This window comes from Callorhinus ursinus, unplaced genomic scaffold (assembly GCF_003265705.2).
Source record: "Callorhinus ursinus isolate GAN/ISIS: 27379988/994484 unplaced genomic scaffold, GSC_fseal_2.0 scaffold6, whole genome shotgun sequence".
NCBI lineage: Eukaryota > Metazoa > Chordata > Mammalia > Carnivora > Otariidae > Callorhinus > Callorhinus ursinus.
In genome coordinates, this window is record NW_027397068.1 from 18,012,113 (window position 1) to 18,036,711 (window position 24,599).

Genomic DNA, 24,599 nt, shown 5'->3' on the forward strand with positions numbered 1-24,599 from the left:
TCACCATTTCTATGATTTGGGTAATGTAAATATTTTTCATGATTATGACAGTATCCCAAAATGATTTGATCTGGGGATTTAATATTCATCAGCTGGAGATAATGGAACATGAAACAACAGGTTGGCTTTGGCAGCCTGGGTTAGGATCGGCCACGAAATGTGTGTCCTGAATGACCTCAGTCGATTTGGTGTCTTTTTATTTCAACATTATTTGATTCTGAATTTAACAAAGGTGTTTCTCTCTTTGCAAGTGTGTTTCCTGATGTCTTTAGAAGCTGTACATTTCAGAGACCACATGTCCATGGCCAGATGTCTCAAGAGGGATCATTAATTGCAGTTGCTTGAGTTCGGTGCACACGTGGTTAAAGAGGAAGAAGGTGTTAACATTTCTCAAATGAGTTCTGTTTCATGTTTGTACACACATGCTCTTTTTAAAAATTCTGCTGGCATATTGTTTACGGTTGGTACTGGCAAACATCACATCTGCTTGCATCTTGCTCAGAATCTCAATAACTCTATCATTCAGCCCTGGTGCTTATTTTTCTTCTAGGCCTTTGCGGAGAGTCGATAATGCCTGCCATCTGCCACAGAGCACATCGCTACCTGCCAACAGGCAGGCTGGGGTGACCTCTGCTTCCCCACCACTGATTAGTATTCACACGCTAGCTTATTAGGAATGACCCCACTAGGCCTCTCTGTTTCTTTGCCTTTGCAGTGGTTGGCGGCTCACCTGGCAGGCACGGCAGTGAAGGAAGCTAAAGATATAATCAGGGGATGCAGGCAGGCTTTACAAACCAGATGGCATCCACAGTCCTGTGGCGGGGGACCGGACTGCTAATGCAAACGTTGATTCCTAATACCGGAATGAGTTGCCTCATAGAAAGCACCTAAGGAAGGCATCATCAGAGTTTTGAGTTAAATCCACTCATGTGAAATGTATTGATGATATTTCTTCACAGAATATCTGAAAGAAAGGTTTGGCTATCTTATTAAAAGAAGACATTTGATTGGAAAGAGTCTTATGACACAAAGGGGGAGCAGATAAATGCAAGCCTTTCAAACTGTACAAACCACTTTTTTTAAGTCTGTCTTTAAAAAAGAAATTATACACAAACAATGAATCATGGAACACTACATCAAAAACTAATGATGTATGGTGATTAACATAATAAAAAATAAAAAGAAATTAGAAATGAGCTAGTAGATAGGCCTTTAGTGAATTGACCAATATTTATATAAACTTTCTTTTTCTTTTGTTTATTCCTTTACAGCTTTGTGAACTGGTGAAATTCTATGTATTAAAGACATCATATAATCTTTCTATCAAAATCCAAATTTTTCTTGGCAAAAGGAATCTGGGTTCTTCCTGTAGGTTAGTGTTTATGTGCAAAGGAAATGGTTAGGTTTATTTACCTGTCCATTGCTCAGTTAAGATTTAAAATTAAGGTCATATTTGATATTCATCTAATTTTGCCTTTTACATTAGATTTTTGAAAGGAGCCATATTGAAGAGGAGTTGAGCATGTCTTTTTCATTACTGAGAGTGACCTAGAACCAAATAGTCGAGGTTTCACCATTCCTGAAGTTGTATAAAATTTGGCCTTCTATCAGAATAAATGTGTGCCTAGAAATAACTTTTCCCAGTTTGGTAGACGATATGATTATAAATATGTTAAAAGGGGCTAATACAAAGGCAGCAATGGGACTTTGTTGTGAAACCAGATCTTTGCTCTTCCATTGATCTTGGGAGGTTAAGTTTGGAAAGAATGGCTGAGTCACCCTAGCCCTAGTTTATGTAGAGGCCTTGGGTAAGACAGTGATTACTATCAGAATAATTTTTGAAAGTGTACATTTATTGGACATTATGTGGCACTCTTCTAGATGTTTTGTACTAACTAATTTAATCTTCACAACAAGCTTGTCAGGTACAGTATGACTCTCCCCACTTTACAGGTGAGGAAATAGGCGCAGAGAGGTTAAGTACATTGCTCAAGGTCACAAAGAGGCTATAAACTCAGGCATTCTGGATCCAGAGCCTGTTTTCTTAAATCATTATACCTAGCCATGTGCTTTCACTCTTAAGCAATTTACATGAGTAAGTTCTCTCAACTGGGGGAGAGAACCATCATGAAAATTTCTATATTCTCATGTGCTCCCCTTATAAAATGCAAATGCCCTATAAAATGCAACCCAAACAAGAGGAAATGGCTTTGTATATTGCAAAATAAAGTTTTGGCATACATGGTTCTTATCTACTTGTTCTCAGGTAGGAAGCGCATACCTTTCAGAGTATGTAAGCAGCACTCCAGTGGAATGTGATAGATAAAGCAGTCCCAGCTACTAATGGGGCACTGCTGTTTTCTGCTGTGGAGTCTCTTATTAACAGAATCCACCTGAATTTTTTTTTTTTTTCCAGAATAAATGGATAAGCCGCAGTCCCATGCTGCAGAGAAGGGTCTACCATTCCATGGCTGCTGTTCAAAGAAAGCTTTATGTTCTTGGAGGGAACGACTTGGACTACAATAACGACCGGATCCTTGTGCGCCATATAGATTCTTATAACATAGACACAGACCAGTGGACGCGTTGTAATTTCAGCCTGTTGACTGGCAAGTACCTTTGACTAAGTAAATCAGGAAAAGCAGAGATTCAAGAAAATGCCACACTTGTTTTCTTATACCTCTTCGGTGCATCCCTAAATATCAAGTGCATCATGGCAGAACAACTTGTGTTTATTAACCAGAAAGGTACACATTATTTATCTCACAAAACATGACTCAGTCAAGTGGCTGAGCTAGTTTCTCAGGGCCTCTGTTACCTTCATGCGTCTTGGCTGAGAGAGGTATGTCAAATCCTTTGTCAATAAATATTCACATAGGAACTCTGAGGCAATTAAGAACCGGAGAATTAACGCTTTACAGAAGCAATTTATTTTTTTTCTTTTTGCTTTTAGTCTTATTTATTTTGAGGTCAGCAGTCTGGTCTTCATTATTTGTTACTGTCAGGTACAGTTTCTGGCTGTAGTCTCCAGCTAAATCTTGGAGTTCTGTGCACAGGGGTTTGGTGGTGTTTCTAGCCACATAGGGGTTCAAGCATTACCCAGGGCAACACTAGGTATGGACCCTCCTCATCCCAAAAGATAATAAAAGGAAAGCAGTGAACAACTTACCACTAACGTTTCTTTACAGACTTGAAACCTTTCTCTCCCTTGTCAGCTTGCATTATAAACATGCACAGGCTATCAGGTCCCTTCCAGGCTGCTCTACTAAATAAGAAAATCACAAACTCAAAATGGTGGGTTGGACTAGCCCCTGAAGACCTCTTAATATGCTGAGGGGGCACTCCACCTCTCACAGCTGCTGCTGGGGAGGCAACAGTAAGTGCGGAACCAGTGTGAGGGGGTTAGATGCCTTGTGTGGAGCTCCTGTTTTTGTGAACATGATCTTTGAGGCCCACCTACAAGTACTTAACCCTCTCCGAGTTGCTGTAGTGGCACCTTAGCCCCTTGGTCCCTGGATCTGTGATTCTGGCCACTGTAGGATCCAACTTATTTATTACCACAGTCAATCCGGTGTCAGCCCATCAATAAAGAGAGACTCTCTCACTCTCTGATGGCCTCCAGGGAAGATTAGGTGGTAGTGAGTTATTCTGTCTTCTTTTTTTAAAATGGGAGAGGAAGCTTTCATCATTTTGGCGTGTCAGTATCTGGTCCCAGATCGGGAACTTTAATATAGTCCTAAAACTGTTTTGTATGTCAAGAAAGAGAGGGTAGTAACTTTATCAGTCTTTTCTGTCATTTGTCTTCATTTGGGGGACACTCGGGGCATGGCTCTGTTTTATTGGCTTCTTGGGGCTGCAGCTGTTACCTTACAAATGTAAGCACTTGCTTTAAAAGCATTTATAAAGGTGTTTTGCATTTTGAAAATACATCTTGTTTCCACTGCTGTAATACGACGTAGTAATAGAACTTATTTTGTTATTGCTTATTATTGCTGTATTTAATGCCGTATTTACCCACTTGGCTGGCGAATAAGTGTTTTGGCTTGGTTCTGACCTGACAGATTCATTCTCTGTGAAAGAGTGGTTAATTCTTCCCTCTGAGTACTGGGAGGCGGTGATTAGTTGCTGCAAAAATCCTGTGGAGCATACAAGAGTGCCACAGGGGGGAAATTGTATCGCTCAGTGGCAAAAAGGGTTAATTAAGACATGCAAGGAAATGGATTTATTTTTTCTTTCTATTCAATTCTCTTTACTTTAGGCCAAAATGAATCTGGAGTTGCTGTCCATAATGAGAGAATATATTTAGTTGGTGGATATTCGATTTGGACAAATGAGCCTCTGGCTTGTATCCAGGTGAGTGGTTGAAGTTCCTTTGAAGTTTGTTTGGCTCAGTGAGGTTACTTTTTGCAGTGCTGCTACTGAAGGAAGAGATATGTACACGTAGAAAGAGGTTTGAGCTAACTTTGTGCATCTAGTTTTGCCACTAAACTTCATCCTGCTTCCTAAAAATGATGCCTAAGGAATGATGGAGCCCTAGTGAAAATAAAGATGGGGGTGAGCTTTCAAAATATGTATAATAATATCCTGGAAATGGGTAAGTGGGATAGTACTATCATGCTCCCAAAACTTTACAAATGCCTCCTTTCCACTCAAATGCTTTATTTTCTGTATCGCAATTTGTTCATTCCAATAAATCCCACCTACAAAGGTGTTAGTCCTTCCTGGCAGAAGTTGTGAGCAGTAGTGGTTGATGATTAGTCTGATGGAGAGAGCCTCTGCCCCCAAACAACAGGTCTGGCCCATCAGCCAGTGAACAGCCCAGGTGAGGCAAGTTGCCAGCTGAGCTTTTTAGAACAGTAATAGCTTTTGTTGATATACATATTCAAGGTCGTCTTATTTTATCTTTTACAATTGTTACCATAGTTGTTTCTCTGTTTTACGTGCTCTCTGATAATGTATTGGCATGTATTAGGCCTGATTTATCTCTTGATCTTCAGAAAAATATATCCTTAAAATTATTCTTATTATCTAACCTCACCTTTGGGGGAAGATTTTTTAACCACTGCCTAGTCCCAGGACTATTCAAGATTTTAATTTTTTCTTCAGTCACGTCTCATAAGGTATACATATTTTTCTCAAGAAACTCCTCCACGTTGTCTCAGTTTTCAAAATGGTTAGCATATAATTTTGTTACCACTTAGTTATATCCCCCATTACATTCATAATATTGATTTTTTTTTTCTCTCTCTCTCTCCTTCTCTTGGTTTGTCTTGCCAGAGGTTTGTCTAGGTATATTACATCCTTCTCTTAAGTAGATCTAAATATGCAAGCATAGCATAAGTATGATCAACATAATGAACAAGCTGGTCCTAATGGATGTGAGTTCTGGATTCAATGGTTAGGATAGAGTTTTTTTTTTTTCCATTTATTGAGATATTATTAACATTTAATTGTATTAGTTCAAGGTATACAAAAAATGTTATATATGTATATATTGATAAATGATCACCAAAATAAGTTTAGTTGACATCCATAACCCCGCATAGTTACAAAAGTTTTTTCTGTTTATGATGAGAACTTTTAAAATCTATTCTCCTAGCAACTTCCAAATATTTACTACAGTATTGGTAATTGTAGTCACCATGGTGTACATTACATCCCCAGGATTTATTTATAAGTGTAAGTTTGTATCTTCTTTTTTATTTAATTATATATGACATACACGGTTATAGTAGCTTCAGGTGTCTAGCATAGTGATTCAACAAGTCTATACATTGTGCTGTGCTCACCACAAGTGCTGACTACCATGTGTCATCATACACACAATGTTATTACAGTATCATTGACAGTACGCCCTATGCTGTGCCTTTTATTCCCGTGACTTATCCATTCCATAACTGGAAGACTGTATGTTCCACTTCCCTTTACCCATTTTGCCCATTCCACACATCCACCTCTCCCCTGGAAACCACCAATTTGTTCTTTGTATTTATAGGTCTCTTTCTGCTTTGTATATTTGCTTTGTTTTTTTTTTTTTTTTTTAAGATTCCACATATAAGTGAAATTATATGGTATATGTCTTTGACTTATTTCATTTAGCATAATATTTTCTAGGTCCATCCATGTTGTCACAAATGGTAAGATCTCATTTTTTATGGCTACTATTCCATTATATATATATATATATATAAAATTTTCTTTATCCATTTGTCAATGGGCATTTAGTTTGCTTCCATATCTTGGCTAGTATTGTAAATAATGCTGCAGTAAACATCATAGGGGTATCTTTTTGAATTAGCATTTTTGTATTCTTTGGGTAAATACCCAGTAGTAGAATTTTTGGGTCATATGGTATTTGTTTTTAATTTTTTTGTGGAACCTCCATACTGTTTCCACAGTGTTCACACCAACTTAACATTCCCTACCATCAGTGCATAAGGATTCCCTTTTCTCCACATCCTTATCAACAGTCATTATTTCTTGTCTTTTTGTTGCTAGCGATTCTCGTTGGTGTGAGGTGATAGCTCATTGTGGTTCTGACATTTCTCTGATGATTAGTGATGTTGAGCGTCTTTTCATGTGTCTGGTTGGCCATCTGTATGTCTTTGTTGGAAAAATGTCTTTCAGGTTCTTTGGCCATTCATTTTTTAGTCAAATTTTTGGGGGTTTTTTGGTGTTGAGTTGTGTAAGTTCTTTACATATTTTGCCTATTAAGTCCTTATCAGATATATCATTTGCAAATATCTTTTCCCATTTACTGGGTTGCCTTTCCATTTTGTTGATGGTTTTCTTCACTGTGCAAAAGCTTTTTACTTTGGTGTAGTCTCAATAGTTTATTTTTGCTTTTGTTTCCCTTGCCTGAGAAAACATATCTAAAAAATTGTTGCTAAGGCCAATGTCTAAAGAGATTACTGCCTATGTTTTCTTTTAGGAGTTTTATGGTTCCAAGTCACATGTTTGGGTCTTTAGTGCATTTTTTTTTTTTTTGAGTCCCTCTTATTTTTTTAAAAAATTTTTTTATTATGTTAATCACCATACATTACATCATTAGTTTTTGATGTAGCGTTCCATGATTCATTGTTTGTGTGTAACACCCAGTGCTCCATACAGAACGTGCCCTCTTTAATACCCATCACCAGGCTAACCCATCCTCCCACCCCCCTCCCCTCTAGAACCCTCAGTTTGTTTTTCAGAGTCCATGGTCTCTCATGGTTATCTCTCCCTCTGATTTTCCGCCCTTCATTCTTCCCCTCCTGCTATCATCTTGTTTTTTTTTCTTAACATATATTGTATTATTTGTTTCAGAGGTACAGATCTGTGATTCAGCAGTCTTGCACAATTCACAGTGCTCACCATAGCACATACCCTCCCCAATGTCTATCACCCAGCCACCCCGTCCCTCCCATTAGTGCATTTTGATTTTACTTTTTGTGTGTGAGTTAAGAAAGTGGTCCAGTTTCATTCTTTTGCATGTAGCTGTCCAGTTTTCCCAACACCATTTATTGAAGAGACTGTCTTTTCTCCATTGTGTGTTCTTGCCTCCTTTGTCGTAGATTGACCTTGTGAGTGTGGGTTTATTTCTGGATTCTCTGTCCTGTTGCATTGATCTATATGTCTATTTCTGTGCCACTGCATACTGTTTTGACTACTGTAGCTTTATAGTATATCTTGAATTTAGTATTGTGATACCTCCAGTTTTGTTCTTTCATAAAACTGCTTTTGCTATTAAAGGTCTTCTGTGGTTCCATAGAAATTTTAGTATTTTTGCCCTAGTTCTGTGAAAAATACTGTTGGTTTTTTTGATAGGACTGCATTGAATCTGTAGATTGCTTTGGGTAGTATGGACATTTTAGTGATCTTAATTCTTCCAGTCCATTAACATGGTATATCTTTCCATTTGTTTATGTTACCTTCAATCTTCTTCATTAATGTTTTATAGTTTTCAGAGTACAGGTCTTGCACCTTTCTGGTTAAGTTTATTTCTAGGTATTTTATTCCATTTTATGTAATTGTAAATGGAATTGTCTGCTTAATTTTGATTCTGCTACTTTGTTATCAGTATATAGAAATGCAAAAAATTTTTGTATATTAATTTTGTATTCTGCAATCCTACTGAATTCATTTATCAGTTTTAGTAGTTTTTTGGTAGTCTTTAGGCTCTATGTATATCATGTCATCTGAAAATAGTGACAGTTTAAATTCTTCCTTACCAACTTGGATGCCTTTTATTTCTTTTTCTTTCCTAATTGCTGTGTCTAGGACTTCCATTATTATGTTGAATAGAAAGTGATAAGAGTAGACATCCTTGTTTGATGCTGATCAAGAGGAAAAGCTCTTGGTTTTTCCTCATTGAGTATGATGTTAACTGTGGGATTGTAATATATGGCCTTTAATATGTTGAAGTATGGTCTCTCTCAGTTCACTTTGTTGAGAGTTTTTATCATGAAGGGATGTTGAATTTTGTCAAATGCTTGTTCTGCATCTATTGGGATGATCATATGATTTTTATCCTTCATTTTGTTAATGTGGTGTATCATGCTGATTGATTTGCAAATATTGAATCATTCATGCATCCCCAGAATAAATCTCTCTTGATTATGATAAATCTTTATTATATTGTTGAATTTGGTTTCCTAATCTTTTGGTGAGAATTTTTTAAAGATTTGTTTATTTTAGAGAGAGAGAGAAGAAAAGAGAAAGAGAGGGCATGAGTGGGCAGAGGGAGAGAGAGAATCTCCAGCAGACTCCCCATTGAATACAGAGCCCGAGACAGGGCTCAGTCCCATGATCCTGAGATCATGACCTGAGCCAAAACCAAAAGCTGGGTGCTCAACCAACTGAGCCACCCAGGCACCCATCTTTTGTTGAGAAATTTTGCAACTGTGTTCATCATGGATACTGGCCTGTAGTTTTCTTTATTTGTAGTGTCTTTATCTGGTTTTGGTATCACAATAGTGCTGGCTTTCTAGAATATATTTGGGAGTTTTCCTTCCTCTTTTTTTTAGAATAGTTTTAGGAGATTAGTGATTAACTCTTCTTTAAATGTTTGGTAGAATTCACTTGTGAACTCATCTCCTCTTGGGCTTTTGGTTGTTGGGAGTTTTGTCATTACTGATTTGATTTCATTACTAGTAATTGGTCTGTTCATGTTTTCTATTTCTTCCTGATTCAGTTTTGTAAAATTGTATGTTACTAGGAATTTTCTGTTTCTTCTAGGTTGTCCAATTTGTTGGCAAATAATTTTTATAGTAGTTTCTTATAATTTGTATTTCTGTCAGTTGTAACTTTTTTATTTTTGAATTCTATTTTTTTCTTGATGAGTCTGGCTAAAGGTCTGTTGATTTTTATCTTCTCGAGAACTACCTCTTCATTTCATTGATCTTTTCTAATTTTTTTGTCTCTCTTTCATTTATTTCTGCTCTGACCTATTATTCTCTTCCTTCTAATAACATTGGGTTTTGTTTGCTCTTTTTCTATTTTGGGTGTAAGGTTATCATAGATTTTTCTTATTCTTGAGGTTCTCTGTATCACTATAAATTTCCCTCCTAGAACTGTTTTATCTGTGTCTAAAAAATTTTTGTTGTGTTTTTATTTTCCTTTCTCTCCATGTATTTTCTCATTTCCTCTTTGATTTCTTCATTGACCCATAGTTTGTATAGTAGCGTGTTGTTTAGCCTCTATGTATTTGTGCTTTCTCTTGTAATTGATTTTTAATACTGTTGTGATCAGAAAAGATGCTTGATATGCTTTCAGTCTTCTTAAAAATACTGAGACTTTTGTGGCCTAACATGTGATCTGTCCTAGAGAATGTTCCATGAGCACTTGAAAAAAATCTGTATTCTGTTGGTTTTGGAAGGAATTTTTTTTTGTATATCTGGTCTAACATATCATTCAAAGACACTATTTCCTTATTGAATTTCTGCCTGGATGGGCTATGCATTGCTGTAAATGGGAAGTTTAAAGTCCCCTACTATTATTTTATGACTGTCAATTTCTCCCTTTATGTCTGTTAATATTTATTTTATGCATTTAGGTGCTCCAATATTGGGTTCATAGGTAATTACAATTTTTATGTCTGCTTGTTTGATTCCCTTTATCATTATGTAATTCTCTTGCTTGTCTCATTACAGTCTTTGTTTTAAATTCAGCTTTGTCTGATATAACTATTACTTTCTGGTCTTTTTTTTTTTTTTTTTGCTTCTGTTTGCATGGAATATCTTTTTCCATCCCTTCACTTTCAGGCTGTATGTGTCTTAGGTTTGAAGTGGGTTTCTTGTTGGCAATGCATAGGTGGGTCTTTTTTTCTTTTTTAAATCTGTCACTCTGTGTCCTTTGAAGCATACAGACCACTTATATTTAAAGTAATAATTGATAGATATGCATTTTGCCATTTTATTAATTCTTTTCTGGTTGTTTTTGTAATTCCTCTGTTACTTTATTTCTTGCTCTCTGTCCTTGTGATTGATGACTTTCTTTAGTGTAATGCTTGGCTTTCTTTTTATTTTTTGTATATCATAGGTTTTTGGTTTTGTTTACTATGAGGTTCATGTACAACATCTTAAGTAAATAGCAGTTTATATTAAGTTGATAGTCACATAAGTTCAAACATATCCTACAAGAACTTTAATTTTACTCCCCTTTCCACATTTTATGTATGTAATCATATTGTACATCTTTTCATTTTGTGAGTCCCCTTAACTATTTTTTAAGATATTGTTGATTTTACTAATTTTGTGTTTTAACCTTCATATTAGCTTTATTAATGATTGCTCTACTGCCTTTACTGTATACTCATTACATTTTTTTCTTTCATAGTTTTATTCTGATTATGGCCTCTTCCACTTAAGTCCTTTTGACATTTCTTGTAAGACTGGTTTGGTGGTGATGAAGTCTTAACTTTTGTTTGTCTGGGAAACTCTTTATTTCATCTCAGTTTTGAATGATATACTTGCTAGGTGGAGTATTCTCAGTTGTAGGTTTTTTCTTTTCAGTACTTTGACTATATCATGCCACTCTTCTACTGCTTACAAAGTTTCTGCTGAAAAATCAGCTGATAGCCTTCTGGGGGTTTCCTTGTACATAAATAGTTGCTTCTCCCTACCTGTTTTGAAAATTTGCTCTTTATTTTTAATCTTTGACATTTTAAATATTATGTATCCAGGTGCTGACTTCCTTGGGTTCATCTTGTTTGAAACTTTTTGTGTTGCCTGGGCTTGGATATCTGTTTCCTTCTCCAGGTTAGGGAAGTATTTAGCTATTGTGTCTTTTTAAAAAAGATTCCTGCCCCCTTTCTTTCTCTTCTTCTTTGGGATCCCTATAAGGCAAATGTTTGTTCACTTAATTGTTTTCTCCGAGATCTCTTAACTATCCTCACTTTTCAAAATTCTTTTTTTCTTTCTGCTGCTCATCTTGAGTGCTTCCCACTAACCTGTCTGTCAGAATGCTGACCAATTCTGCATCTGCTAATCTACTGTTGATTTCCTTTAGTATATATTTCATTTCAGTTGTTCTTCAACTCTGGTTCTTTTTTATATTTTCTCTTTATTGAAGTTCTCACTGAGTTTATCCACTCTTCTCTCCAGTCCAGGCAGCATCTTTATGACATTATTTTGAACTCTTTATCAGGTAAATTGGTTATCTCTATTCTATTTAGTTCTTTTTCGGAGGTTTTGTCTTGTTCTTTTATTTGGAGCATATGCTTCTGCCTCCTCATTTTGATTGACTTTCTATATTTGTTTTTATGAATTAGGCAGAATAGTTACTTCTAAACTTGAAGGAATGGTCTTGTGTATGCTTGTGCCCTGTTTAGACTGTGTGTGCCCGGTGACTTTAGCTAGCTGGATGGAGCCGCAGCTGGTGTGGTCTGGGGGTTTCAGGACCCTCTATGCTGGGGTTGCTTTGTTGGGATGGCCTGAGCTGAAGTGGGCCTGGGTTAGGGCATTCCTGGACTCTCTGCAGATAGAGACATGGCTCAAGCTGAAGTGTGTTCATGCTGGGGGGTCCAAGTGCTCTCCTCACAGAGAATGTTTTGGCAGTACAGCTGAAGCTGAAGGAGGTGAAAGGGTGTCCCAGAGTGCTCCACGAGGGTACCCTGGTGGGGTTGCTGGAGCCAAGGCAGTTGCAGTGGGTGACCTGGAGCAGCTGGAGCCTAGGTGAGGCATGGGGGTATCCTGGCAAGTCATCTGGAGTTGAAGTAGTTTGGGCCTAGTGTTCTGCAGTGATGTGCACCTGTATCACCTTGGCGAGATGACTAGAGCTATAATGAGTGCTTACTAAGGATGTCTTAGTATGTGCTGCACTAGGGCTGCCTTGGTCAGACAGCTGGGGCTGGTGTGGGCTAGGGGTGCAGGTCTCACTGAGGCACTATGCCAGCTAGGGGGCCCAGACACTGCTTCTGACCACTCTATCAGATGACATCATACAGTATTTATCTATTTCTGATTTATTTCACTTACCATAATGCTGTCAAAGTCCCAGATTACCTTTTTTTTTTTTATGGCCGGATATTATTCCATTGTATGTGTATGTGCACACATGTGTGTACAATCACATTTTCTTTATCCATTCATTCATTGATAGACACTTAGGTTGTTTCTATACCTTGGTTGTTATAGATAATGCTGTAGTGAACATGGGGACGCAGATATCTTTTCAAGACAATGATCTCATTTCCTTTAGATATATACCCAGATGTGGAATTCTGGATCATATGGTAGTTTTATTTTTAGTTTTTTGAGGAAAACTTCACACTGTTTTCTATAGTGGCTGTACCAATTTATATTTCTCCCAACAGTGTACTAGGGTTTCCTTTTCTCCATATCCTCACTAACACTTATTTTTTGTCTTTTGGATGACAGATATTCTAACAGGTATGAGGCAATAGCTCTCTGTGGCTTTGATTACTGTTTCCCTGATGATTAGTGATGTTGAGCACCTATTCACATGCCTTTTGGTTATTTTTATATCTCTGGAAAAAAGTCTATTCAGAACCTCTGCTCCTTTTTTAAGCAGACTTTTTCCCCCTGTGAGTTGTAGGAGTTCTTTATAGTGTTTTGGATATTAATGTCTTATCAGATATATGATATTCAAATATATTCTCCCACTTGGTAGTTTGTCTTTTCATTTTGATGATAGTTTCCTTTGGTGTGTAGAAAATTTTTAGTTTCATGTAGTCCTACTTATTTATTTTTGCTTTTATTGCCTTTGCTTTTGGTGCTTAATCCAAAAAAATCATTGCCAAGACCAATGACAAGGAGTTTACCCCTGTTTTCTTCTAGGACTTTTATGGTTTCGTGTCTTATGTTCAGTATTTCATCCATTTTGAGTTGATTTTTTGTGTATGGTAGAAGATAAGGGTCTAGTTTCATCATTTTGTGTGTGGCTGTCCAGTTTTTCCAACACTTCTTATTGAACAGACTATTCTTTCTCTCATTTGTTTTTTCTGGGCTCCGTTGTCATAAATTAATTGACCATATATGTGTGGCTGTACTTCTGGGCTCTCTGTTCTGTTCCACCGATCTCTGTGTCTGTTTCTGTACGTAATACCATGCTTTTTTTATTTGCTATAACTTTGTAATATATTTGAAATCAGAAAGTGTGAGGACTCAAGCTTAGTTCTTGAGAAAGATTGCTTTGAATATTTGGGATCTTTTGTGGTTCCATACAAATTGGAGTTATTTTTTCCTTTTTCTGTGAAAAATGCCATTGGAATTATGATAGGTATTGCATTGCTTTCAGTAGTATGGACATTTTAATAATAGTAATTTTCCCAATCAATGAGCATAGAATATCTTTCTATTTATTTGTGTCTTCTTCAGTTCTTTCACCAATGTCTGATAGTTTCCAGTGTACAGATCTTTCTCCTCCTTGGTTCAATTTATTCCTAGGCATTTTATTCTTTTTGCTATAATGATAAATGGGATTGCTTTCTTAATTTCTCTTTCTGACAGTTTGCTGTTAGTGTATAGAAATGCAACTGATTTTTGTATGTTTATTTTGTGTCTTATATTTTTACTGAATTTATTAGCTCTAACATTGGTGGGGTCAGAGTTTTCTACATATAATATCATGTCATCTGCAAATGAAGACAGTTTTATGTCTTCTTTCTGATTTGGATGTCTTTTATTTCTTGTATAATTGCTTTGGTTAGGATTTCCAGTATAATGTTGAATGAAAGTGGCAAGAGTGGATATACTTGTCAAGTTCTTAATTTTAAAGGAAAAGCTTTTAGCTTTTCACTGTTAATTATGATGTTAGATGTGGTCTTGTTTTATATGGCTTTTATTATGTTGAGGTATGTTCCCGATTTGCCCAGTTCTTTTAAGTTTTTATCATGAATGAATGTTGAATTTTGTCAAATGCGTTTTTTTGCATCTAATTATCCTTTGATTTTTATCCTTCATTTTGTTAATGTGGTGTATCACATCGGTTGATTTGCATGTGCTGAACCATGCTTGTGTTGCTGGAATCGATCCCACTTGAACATAATATATGATGCTTTTAATGTATTGTTGAATTCGGTGTGCTAATATTTTCTTGAGGTTTTTAACATCTCTATTTACCAGGGATATTGGACTGTAATTTTTTCTAGTGTGCTTGTGTGGTTTTGGTATTAGGGTAATGCTGGCCTTGTAAAACAATGTGGGAATGTTCCCTTTTATTTTTTAGGAGCAGTTAAGGATTGGTATTAATTCTTCTTTAAATATTTGGTGGAATTTGCCAGTGAAGCATCTGATCCTGGATATTTCTTTGTTGGTTTTTGATTACTGATTGATTCTCTTTATTAGTAATTGCTCTGTTCAGATTTCCTATTTCTTCATCATTTAGTCATGTTGGGTTGTATGTTTCTAGGAATCCATTTATTGTAGGTTGTCGAATTTATTGGTGTATAATTGTCATAATAGTTTTTTGTGATTCTTTGTATGGTATTAGTTGTAATGCTTCCTCCTTTATCTGTAATTTTATTTGAGTTTTCTTTTTTCCTTTAAGTCTAGCCACAAATTTTTCTATTTTGTTTATCTTTTCAAAAAAAGTAGCTCTTAGTATTACCGACCTTTGCTATTTTTGGTCTTTATTTTATTTATTTCTATCCTAATCTTTGTTATTTCCATTCTTTTACTAACTTTGGGCTTACTTTTTTAGATCCTTGACCTGTAGTTAGATTGGGTTTTTTTTTTTCTTTTTTCTTAATTTAAGTATTTATTACCATGAGCTGCCCTCTTAGAACTGCTTTAGCTATGGGCGCCTGGGTGGCTCAGTTGGTTAAGCGACTGCCTTCGGCTCAGGTCATGATCCTGGAGTCCCGGGATCGAGTCCCACATCGGGCTTCCTGCTCGGCGGGGAGTCTGCTTCTCCCTCTGACCCTCTTACCTCTCATACTTTCTATCTCTCATTCTCTCTCTCTCTCAAATAAATAAATAAAATCTTAAAAAAAAAAAGAACTGCTTTAGCTGCATCCCATAAATTTTAGAATGCTGTATTTCCGTTTTCATTTGTCTTACGATAGTTTCTGATTTTCTTCTTTGACCCACTGGTTTTTCAGTAGCAGGTTGTTTAATCAAATATTTGTGAATTTTCCAGTTTTTCTTCTTGTAATTTCTAGTTTTGTATGATTGTGGTTGGAAAAGATGCTTCATATGATTTCAGTCTTCTTAAATTTATTAAGACTTGTTTTGTGTTCTACTATATGATCTATCCTGGAGAATGTTCCAGATTATATTTTTCTTAAGTGTACATGGAAAATTTATAAAAACCAATCAAGTACTACAATTAAGAAAACATTGTTACATTTCAGATATAAAGCATTACATAGACCATAATCTGTAACTACAATGCAGTTAAGGTAAACCATAACAAAAAGTTACATAAATCCCTATATATTTGGAAATAATTAAACACATTGCTACATAATGTATGGGTGAAAGAAGTCATGATGGAAGTTAAAAAAAATAGCCACAACGGAGTGATAATGAAAATGCACAGCAAAGTTTATGGGATAGATATAGCTTAATAAGTTAGAAAATGAACCAAAAAATAAACTCAGAGTAGAAGGGGAGAGACAATAAAAAATGAGAGGAAATTACTGAACTCTAGGAGGCAATAATACAGTAGAAAAAATATTAAAGCCACATGTTCTTTTAAAAAGCATGAAGTGGGGGAAATCGGAGGGGAAGACGAACCATGAGAGACTATGGACTCTGAGAAACAAACTGAGGGTTCTAGAGGGGGGTGGGGTGGAGGGATGGGTTAGCCTGGTGATGGGTATTAAAGAGGACATGTATTGAATGGAGCACTGGGTGTTATACGCAAACAATGAATCATGGAACACTACATCAAAAACTAATGATGTATGGTGATTAACATAACAATAAAAAACATGAAAATTTTTAAGGGTGTTTTAGTTAATTGAAGGGTACCTTGAACTACAACTTGGACCGATTTTTTGGATAACAAAGAGTTTTCTCTTAAGCAGTGTGTCTGATCTATCTAAGCATTAATTAGTCTTCACTGCCTTTCGGGTTTCTTTTTGTTTTTACTTTTGAGAATTGTAAAAAATTCAACTGGGCAACAGGTAGTGCTCTGTAATGCTGGAACCTTGGTTTTTAAGTAGCTTTGGGACCCTTCATTTGACTACGTGCACAATGGAAGCAAGTTTGGCTTTATTATAAAGTTGCACATTTTAAATATACGTATGGATGTATTTCTACTAACATAAATATTAAAATGTCTCAGGAAATAGTAATCAAGTTAGAATGATAACTGGTCATACACACTAATTAACTCCTCATGACTTTGGGGTTTTCCTAAGTCTTTCTTCAAAAGGTGAAGAGGGTGTGGGTGTATATTTTAAACCATGGAACATATTCTAGAGTAGTCTCAGGATGAAAGTGATAAATATTTTAGTCAAGAACTGTATTAGTGGAATGAATTTTATCCCTACGATTGGACAATATTCTAAATACTGGCTTTATCAAAATATTTTAATTCCTGTATAATTAACATACAGTTTTGTATTAGTTTCAGGTTTGCCATATAGTGATTCACCAATTCTGTACATTACTTAGTGCTCATCGTGATAAGTGTGCTCTTAATCCCCTTCACCTATTTCACCCATCCCACCCACTTTCCCTCTGGTAGACATCTGTTTGTTCTCTAAGTTAAGCGTCTGTTTTTTATTTTGTTTTTTTCTTTGTTGGTTTGTTTTGTTTCCTAAATTCCATGTATGACTGAAATCATATGGTATTTTTCTCTGACTTATTTCACTTGTCATTATACTCTCTAGATCCATTGATGTTGTTGCATATGACAAGATTTCATTCTTTTTTATGGCTGAATAATAGTCCATTCTGTATATATACCACACCTTCTTTATCCATCTAACAGTGGACACTTAGGCTGATTCCATAATTTGGCTATTGTAAATAAGGCTGCAATAAACACTAGGGTGCATATATCTTTTTGAATTAGTGTTTTCATATTCTTTGGGTAAATACCCAGTAGTGGAATTACAGGATCATATGGTAATTCTCTTAATTTTTTGAGGAACCTCCATACTGTTTTCCACAGTGGCTGCATCAGTTTGCATTCCCACCAACTGTGCATGGGGTTCTTTTTCTTCACATTCTCACCAAAAGTTTTTGTTGTTGTTTGTGTTTTTTATTTTAGGCATTCTGACAGATGTGAGGTCATAACTCATTGTGGTTTTGATTTGCACTTCCCTGGTGATGAGTAATGTTGAGTGTCTTTTCATGTGTCTGTTGGTCCTCTGTGTGTCATTTTTGGAGAAAAGTCTGTTCATGAGGTGCGTGGGTGGCTCAATAAGGTGTCCGACTCTTGATTTCAGGTCAGTCATGATCTCAGAGTCCTGTGATCATGACTCATGTCAGAGCTCTGTGCTCAGTGGGGGAGTCTGCTTGAGGATTCTCTTCCTCTCCCTCTGCCCCTCCCCCGCTTGTGCACACTCTTTCTCTCTAAAATAAATAAATCTTAAAAAATTTTTTTTAAATTAATGGATTTTTAAAAAATCCATTTTTTAATTGGATAATTGTTTTGGGGTATTATGTTGTAGAAGTTATTTATATATATTGGATACTAATGTATTATCAGATATGTCATTTGCAAATATCTTCTCCCATTTGATATATTGTCTTTTAGTTTTATTGTTTGCTTTGCTGTGCAGAAGCTTTTTATTTTGATGTAGTCCTAATAGTTTATTTTTGCTTTTGTTTCCCTTACCTTAGAAGACCTATCTAGTAAAATGTTGCTGTTGCTGATGTCAGAGAAATTACTGCCTGTCCTCTCTTCTAGGATTTGTATGGTTTCATGTCTCACATTTAGATCTTTAATCCATTTGGAGGTTTTTTTGTGTGTGTATGGTATAAGAAAGTGGTCCAGTTTCATTCTTTTGCACAATAGCTGTCCTGTTTTCCCAACACCATTTGTTGAAGAGACTGTCATTTTCCTGTTGCATATTCTTGCCTACTTTGTCAAAGATTCAATGACCATATAAATTGTAGGTTTATTCCCGGGCAGTTCCATTGATCTATGTGTCTATTTTTGTGCCAATACCATACTGTTTTGATTACTACAGCTTGGTAGTATATCTTGAAATCTGAGATTGTGTTACATCCAGTTTTTGCTCTTATTTTCAAGATTTCCTTGGCTATTTGCAGTCTTTTGTGGTTCCATACAAATGTTAGGATTATATGTTCTAGTTTTGTGAAAAATGCTATTGTAATTTTGATAGGGATTACATTAAATCTGTAGATTGCTTTGGGTAGTATGGACATTTTAACAATATTTGTTCTCCCATTCCATGAGCATGGAATATCTTTCCATTTGTGTCATCTTCAATTTCCTTCATAAATGTTTTATAGTTTTCAGTGGACCAGTCTTTCACCTCCTTGGTTAAGTTTATTCTTAGGTATTTTATTCTTGGTGCAGTTGTAAATGGGACAGTGAATATTGAACCACTCTTGCATCCCAGGAATAAATCTCACTTGATCGTGGTGATTGATATTTTTATGTATTGTTTGATTTGTTTTCCTACTATTTTATTGAGGATTTTTGCATCTATATTCATCAGAGATATTGGCCTACAATTCTCTTTGCCACGGCCCGCGTGCAAGGTCGAACAGGGGTGAGGGTAAGAGAATGAAACATAAAAGTATGGGAACAGGAGGGTTGCCCACGGGGATGCCGCGAGCAACAACTTTATTCTTTCTCACACACTTTATATAGGCTTAGGTTACATAACAATAAGACATAAACAAGTTCCACAGGTTCCTCCCTGCCCTTCTCCTGGCTCCGTCCCGTGTTTCTGATTCAAGGCCAGATTCCTCAAGCACATAGTTTCTTCCCAGTTTTGTTTTCGCGGTATGCCTTTAAAGGGCCAGGTGCGCTATCTTTCAGGGTCTATTAATAACACTGTGGTTTTCTTGGCCTATATACAACTCAGGCTAGCCAGTACAACATGTTTTTGTAATGGGGGCAGTTAGGTGGCCATGGTTCAAAGGGATCAGGGAGCCTTTGCTCTACCCGATTAACCCCTTTGTTGCTCATGGCTCCCGACATCTCTTTTTTTGTGGTGTCTTTATCTGGACTGGTATCAAAGTAATGTTGGTCTCATAGAATGAATTTGGAACTTTCCTTCTTCTACTTTTTGGAATAGTTTGAGAAGAAGAGTGTTAATTCTTAAGTGTTTGGTAGAATTGACCTGTGAAGTCCTCTGACCCTGGAATTTTGTTTGTTGGAAGTATTTTGATTACTGATTCAGTTTAATTGCTTGTAATAAGTCAGTTCAAATTTTCTATTTCTTCCTGATTCAGTTTTGAGAGGTTATATGTATCTAGGAATGTATCCATTTCTTCTAGGTTGTCCAGTTTGTTAGCATATAATTTTTCATAATATTCTCTTATAATCCTTTGTATTTCTGTGATGTTGGTTGAATTTCTTTTTAATTTCTGATGTTGTTTGACTCCTCTCTTTCTCTCTTTTAGGAGTCTGGCTAAAGTTTTATCAATTTTGTTGATCTTTACAAAGAAGCAATTTTTGTTTCATTGTTGTATTTTTTTTTTTAGTGTCTATTTCATTTATTTCTGCTCTAATCTTTATTATTTCCTTCCTTGTACTGTTGTTTTTATTTATGTTATATTAGTCACCATACAATACATCATTAGTTTTTGATGTAGTGTTCCATGATTCATTGTCTTTGTATAACACCCAGTGCTCCATGCAGTACGTGCCCTCTTTAATACCCATCACTGGGCTAACCCATCCCCCCACCCCCCTCCCCTCTAGAACCCTCAGTTTGTTTCTCAGAGTCCATTGTCTCTCATGGTTCATCTCTCCCTCCGATTTACCCCCCTTCATTTTTCCCTTCCTTCTCCTGATGTCTTCCCTGCTATTCCTTATGTTCCACAGATAAGTGAAACCATATGATAGTTGACTTTCTCTGCTTAACTTTTTTCACGTAGCATAATCTCATCCGGTCCCATCCATGTTGATGTAAAAGTTGGGTATTCATCCTTTCTGATGGCTGAGTAATATTCCATTGTATATATGGGCCACATCTTCTTTATCCATTCGTCTGTTGAAGGGCATCTCAGCTCTTTCCACAGTTTGACTATTGTGGACATTGCTGCTATGAACATTGGGGTGCATAAGGCCCTTCTTTTCGCTGCATCTGTGTCTTTGAGGTAAATACCCAGGAGTGCAATTGCTGGGTCATAGGGTAGCTCTATTTTTAATTTTTTGAGGAACCTCCACACTGTTTTCCAAAGTGGCTGTACCAACTTGCGTTCTCACCAACAGTGTAAGATGGTTCCCCTTTCCCCACAATCTCTCCAACATTTGTTGTTTCTTGCCTTGTCCATTTTTGCCATTCTAACTGGTGTAAGGTGGTGTCTCAATGTGGTTTTGATTTGAATTTCCCTGATGGCTAATGATGATGAACATTTTATTCATGTGTCTGTTAGCCATTTGTATGTCATCTTTGGAGAAGTACCTGTTCATGTCTTCTACCCATTTTTTGACTTGATTGTTTTTGGGTGTTGAGTTTAAGAAGTTCTTTATAGATCTTGGATACCAGCTCTTTGTCTGTAGTGTCATTTGCAAATATCTTCTCCCATTCTGTGGGTTGCCTCTTTGTTTTGTTGACTGTTTCCTTTGCTGTGCAGAAGCTTTTTATCTTGATTAAGTCCCAAAAGTTCATTTTTGCTTTTGTTTCCCTTGCATTTGGAGACGTGTCTTGAAAGAACTTGTTGTGGCTAACGTTGAAGAGGTTACTGCCTATGTTCTCCTCTAGGATTTGGATGGATTTCTGTCTCACATTGAGGTCTTTTATCCATTTTGAGGTTATCTCTGTGTATGGTGTAAGAGAATGGTCGAGTTTCAGTCCTGTATATAGCTATCCAATTTTCCCAGCACCATTTATTGAAGAGACTGTCTTTTTTCCATTGCATATTTTTTCCTGCTTTGTCGAAGATTATTTGACCATAGAGTTGAGGGTCCATATCTGGGCTCTCTATTCTGTTCCATTGGTCTATGTGTCTGTTTTTGTGCCAGTACCATGCTGTCTTGGTGACCACAGCTCTGTAATATAGCTTGAAATCAGGCAACGTGATGCCCCCAGCTTTGTTTTTCTTTTTCAACATTTCCTTGGCGATTGAGGGTCTTTTCTGATTCCATACAAATTTTAGGATTGTTTGTTCCAGCACTTTGAAAAGTGCCATTGGTGTTTTGTTTGGGATGGCATTGAAGGTATAGCTTGCTCTGGGCAGCGTAGACATTTTAACAATGTTTATTCTTCCAATCTATGAGCATGGAATGTTTTTCTGTCTTTTTGTGTGTTCTTCAATTTCTTTCATGAGTGTTCTGTAGTTCCTAGGGTATAGGTCCTTTACCTCTTTGGTTAGGTTTATTCCAAGGTATCTTATAGTTTTTGGTGCTATTGTAAATGGAATCGATTCTCTAATTTCTCTTTCTACAGTTGCATTATTAGTGTATAAGAAAGCAACTGATTTCTGTGCACTGATTTTGTATCCTGCCACATTACTGAATTGCTGTATGAGTTCTAGTAATTTGAGGGTGGAGTCTTTTGGATTTTCCACATAAAGTATCATGTCATCTGTGAAGAGAGAGAGTTTCACTTCTTCTTTACCAATTTGAATACCTTTTATTTCTTTTTGTCTGATTGCTGTTGCTAGGACTTCTAGTACTATGTTGAACAATAGTAGCAAGAGTGGGCATCCTTGTAGTGTTCCTGATATTAAGGGAAAGGCTCTCAGCTTTTCCCCATTGAGTATGATATTTGCTGTGGGTTTTTCATAGATGGATTTTATGAAATTGAGGAATGTTCCCTCTATATCTTTACTCTAAGAGTTTTAATCAGGAAAGGATGCTGTATTTTGTCAAATGGTTTTTCTGCATCAATTGAGAAGACCGTATGGTTCTTCTCTCTCCTATTATTAATATGTTCTATCACATTGATTGATTTGTGAATGTTGAACCAACCACTCTTGCATCCTGGGGATAAATCCCACTTGATCATGGTGGATGATCCTTTTAATGTACTGTTGGATTCTATTAGCTAGGATTTTGTTGAGAATTTTGGCATCTATATTCATCAGGGATATCAGTCTGAAATTCCCCTTTTTGATGGGGTCTTTGCCTGGTTTGAGAATCAAGGTAATGCTGGCCTCAAAGAGTGAGGCTGGAAGCTTCTGTTTCTGTAACAGCTTCAGGCGACTAGGTATTATTTCTTCTTTGAATGTTTGGTAGAATTCCCCAAGGAATCCATCAGGCCCTGGACTCTTGTTTTTTGGGAGGTTTTTGATCACCGCTTCAGTCTTGTTACTGGTTATTGGTCTATTCAGGTTGTCAATTTCTTCCTGTTTCAGTCTTGATAGTTTATAGGTTTCCCGGAAGGCATCCATTTCTTCCAGGTTGCTTAATTTATTGGCATATAGTTGTTGATAATAATTTCTAATAACTGTTTCTATTTCCTTGGTGTTAGTCTTCATCTCTCCCCTTTCGTTCATAATTTTATTAATTTGAGTCCGTTCTCTTTTCTTTTGGATAAGTCTGGCCAGTGGTTTATCAATCTTTTCTTTCATTATCAATTAATTCTTTCAAAGAATCAGCTTCTAGTTTCGTTGATCTGCTCTACTGTATTTCCAGTTTCTAATTCATTGATTTCTGCTCTAATCTTAATTATTTCTCTTCTAATGCGTAACTTAAGGATCATTTGTTGTTTTTTTTCTCCAGTTCTTTAAAGTGTAAAGTTAATTGGTGAATTTTGGATTTTTCTTTTTCTTTTTCTTTTTTTTTTTTTTTGAGTGAGGCTTGGTTGGCTCTGTATTTCTCCCTTAGGATCGGCTTTGCAGTATCCCATAGGTTTTCCACTGATGTGTTTTCATTCTCATTGGTTTCCATGAATTGTTTAAGTTCTTTCTTTGATTTCTTGGTTGACCCAAACATTCTTAAGCAGAATGGTCTTTAGCTTCCAAGTGTTTGAATTTTTTCCAAAGTTTTAGCTGTGATTGAGTTCTGTTTTAAAGCATTATGGTCTGAGAATATGAAGGGAGTAATCTCAATCTTTTGGTATCAGTTGATACCCCATTTGTGACCCAGTATGTAGTCTATTCTGGAGAAAGTTCCATGTGTGTTCGAGAACAAGGAGTATTCTGTTGTTTTAGGGTGGAATGTTCTGTATATATCTATGAGGTCCCTCTGGTCCAGTGTGTCATTCAAAGCCCTTGTTTCTTTGTTGATTTTCCACTTAGGTGATCTGTCTATTGCTGAGAGTGGAGCGTTGAGGCCTCCTACAATTAACATATTATTATCAATATGTCTCTTTATTTTGGTTAACAGTTGGCTCATGACTGCTCCCATGTTGGGGGCATAGATATTTACAATTGTTAAATCTTCTTGATGGATAGACCCTTTAAGAATGATGTAGTCTCTAACTACAGTGTTTAGCTTAAAATCTAATTTATCTGATATGAGAATTGCTACCCCAGATTTCTTTTGAGGTCCGATGGCATGAAAGATGGATCTCCATCCCTTCACTTTCAGTCTGGATGTATCTTTAGGTTCAAAATGAGTCTCTTGTAGACAGCACATGGATATGCCCTCTCTTTTTATCCAATCTGCAACTCTGTGCCATTTTATGGGAGCATTTAGGCTGTTCACATTGAGAGTGATTATTGGAAGATATTTTATTATCATTATGTTGCCTGTGAAGTCCTTGTTTCTATAGATTGTCTCTGTAAATTTCTGTTCTGTATCACTCTTGGGGTCTTTCTCCTTTTATAGAACCCCCCCACCTTAATAATTCTTGCAGGGCCGGCTTAGTGGTCACATATTCTTTCAGCCTGCTGGTCCTGGAAGCTCTATATCTCTCCATCTATTCTAAATGACAGCCTTGCCAGATAAAGTATTCTTAGCTGTATGTTCTTCTCATTTAGTACCCTAATTATGTCTTGCCAGGCCCTTCTGGCTTGCCAGGTTTCTGTGGATAGGTCTGACATTATTCTGATGTTCCTCCCTCTGTACCTAAGGAATCTCTTCCCCCTAACTGCCCTTAAGATGGTTTCCTT

General features: G+C 36.5%; 1 protein-coding gene across 17 annotated transcripts in view; it reads left to right on the top strand.

Annotated features, from left to right (window-relative positions):
• KLHL32 (kelch like family member 32) overlaps nt 1-24,599 on the top strand; it is a 248,095-nt gene that overhangs the window by 200,717 nt on the left and 22,779 nt on the right. For 13 of the 17 annotated variants that reach the window (XM_025862890.2, XM_073893671.1, XM_073893675.1 and 10 more), the window contains 2 exons: nt 2,417-2,609; nt 4,259-4,353. In XM_025862890.2, the coding sequence (XP_025718675.1) occupies nt 2,417-2,609; nt 4,259-4,353 (288 nt within the window). The other 4 variants (XR_012378503.1, XR_012378504.1, XR_012378505.1 and 1 more) reach the window with 2 other exon arrangements.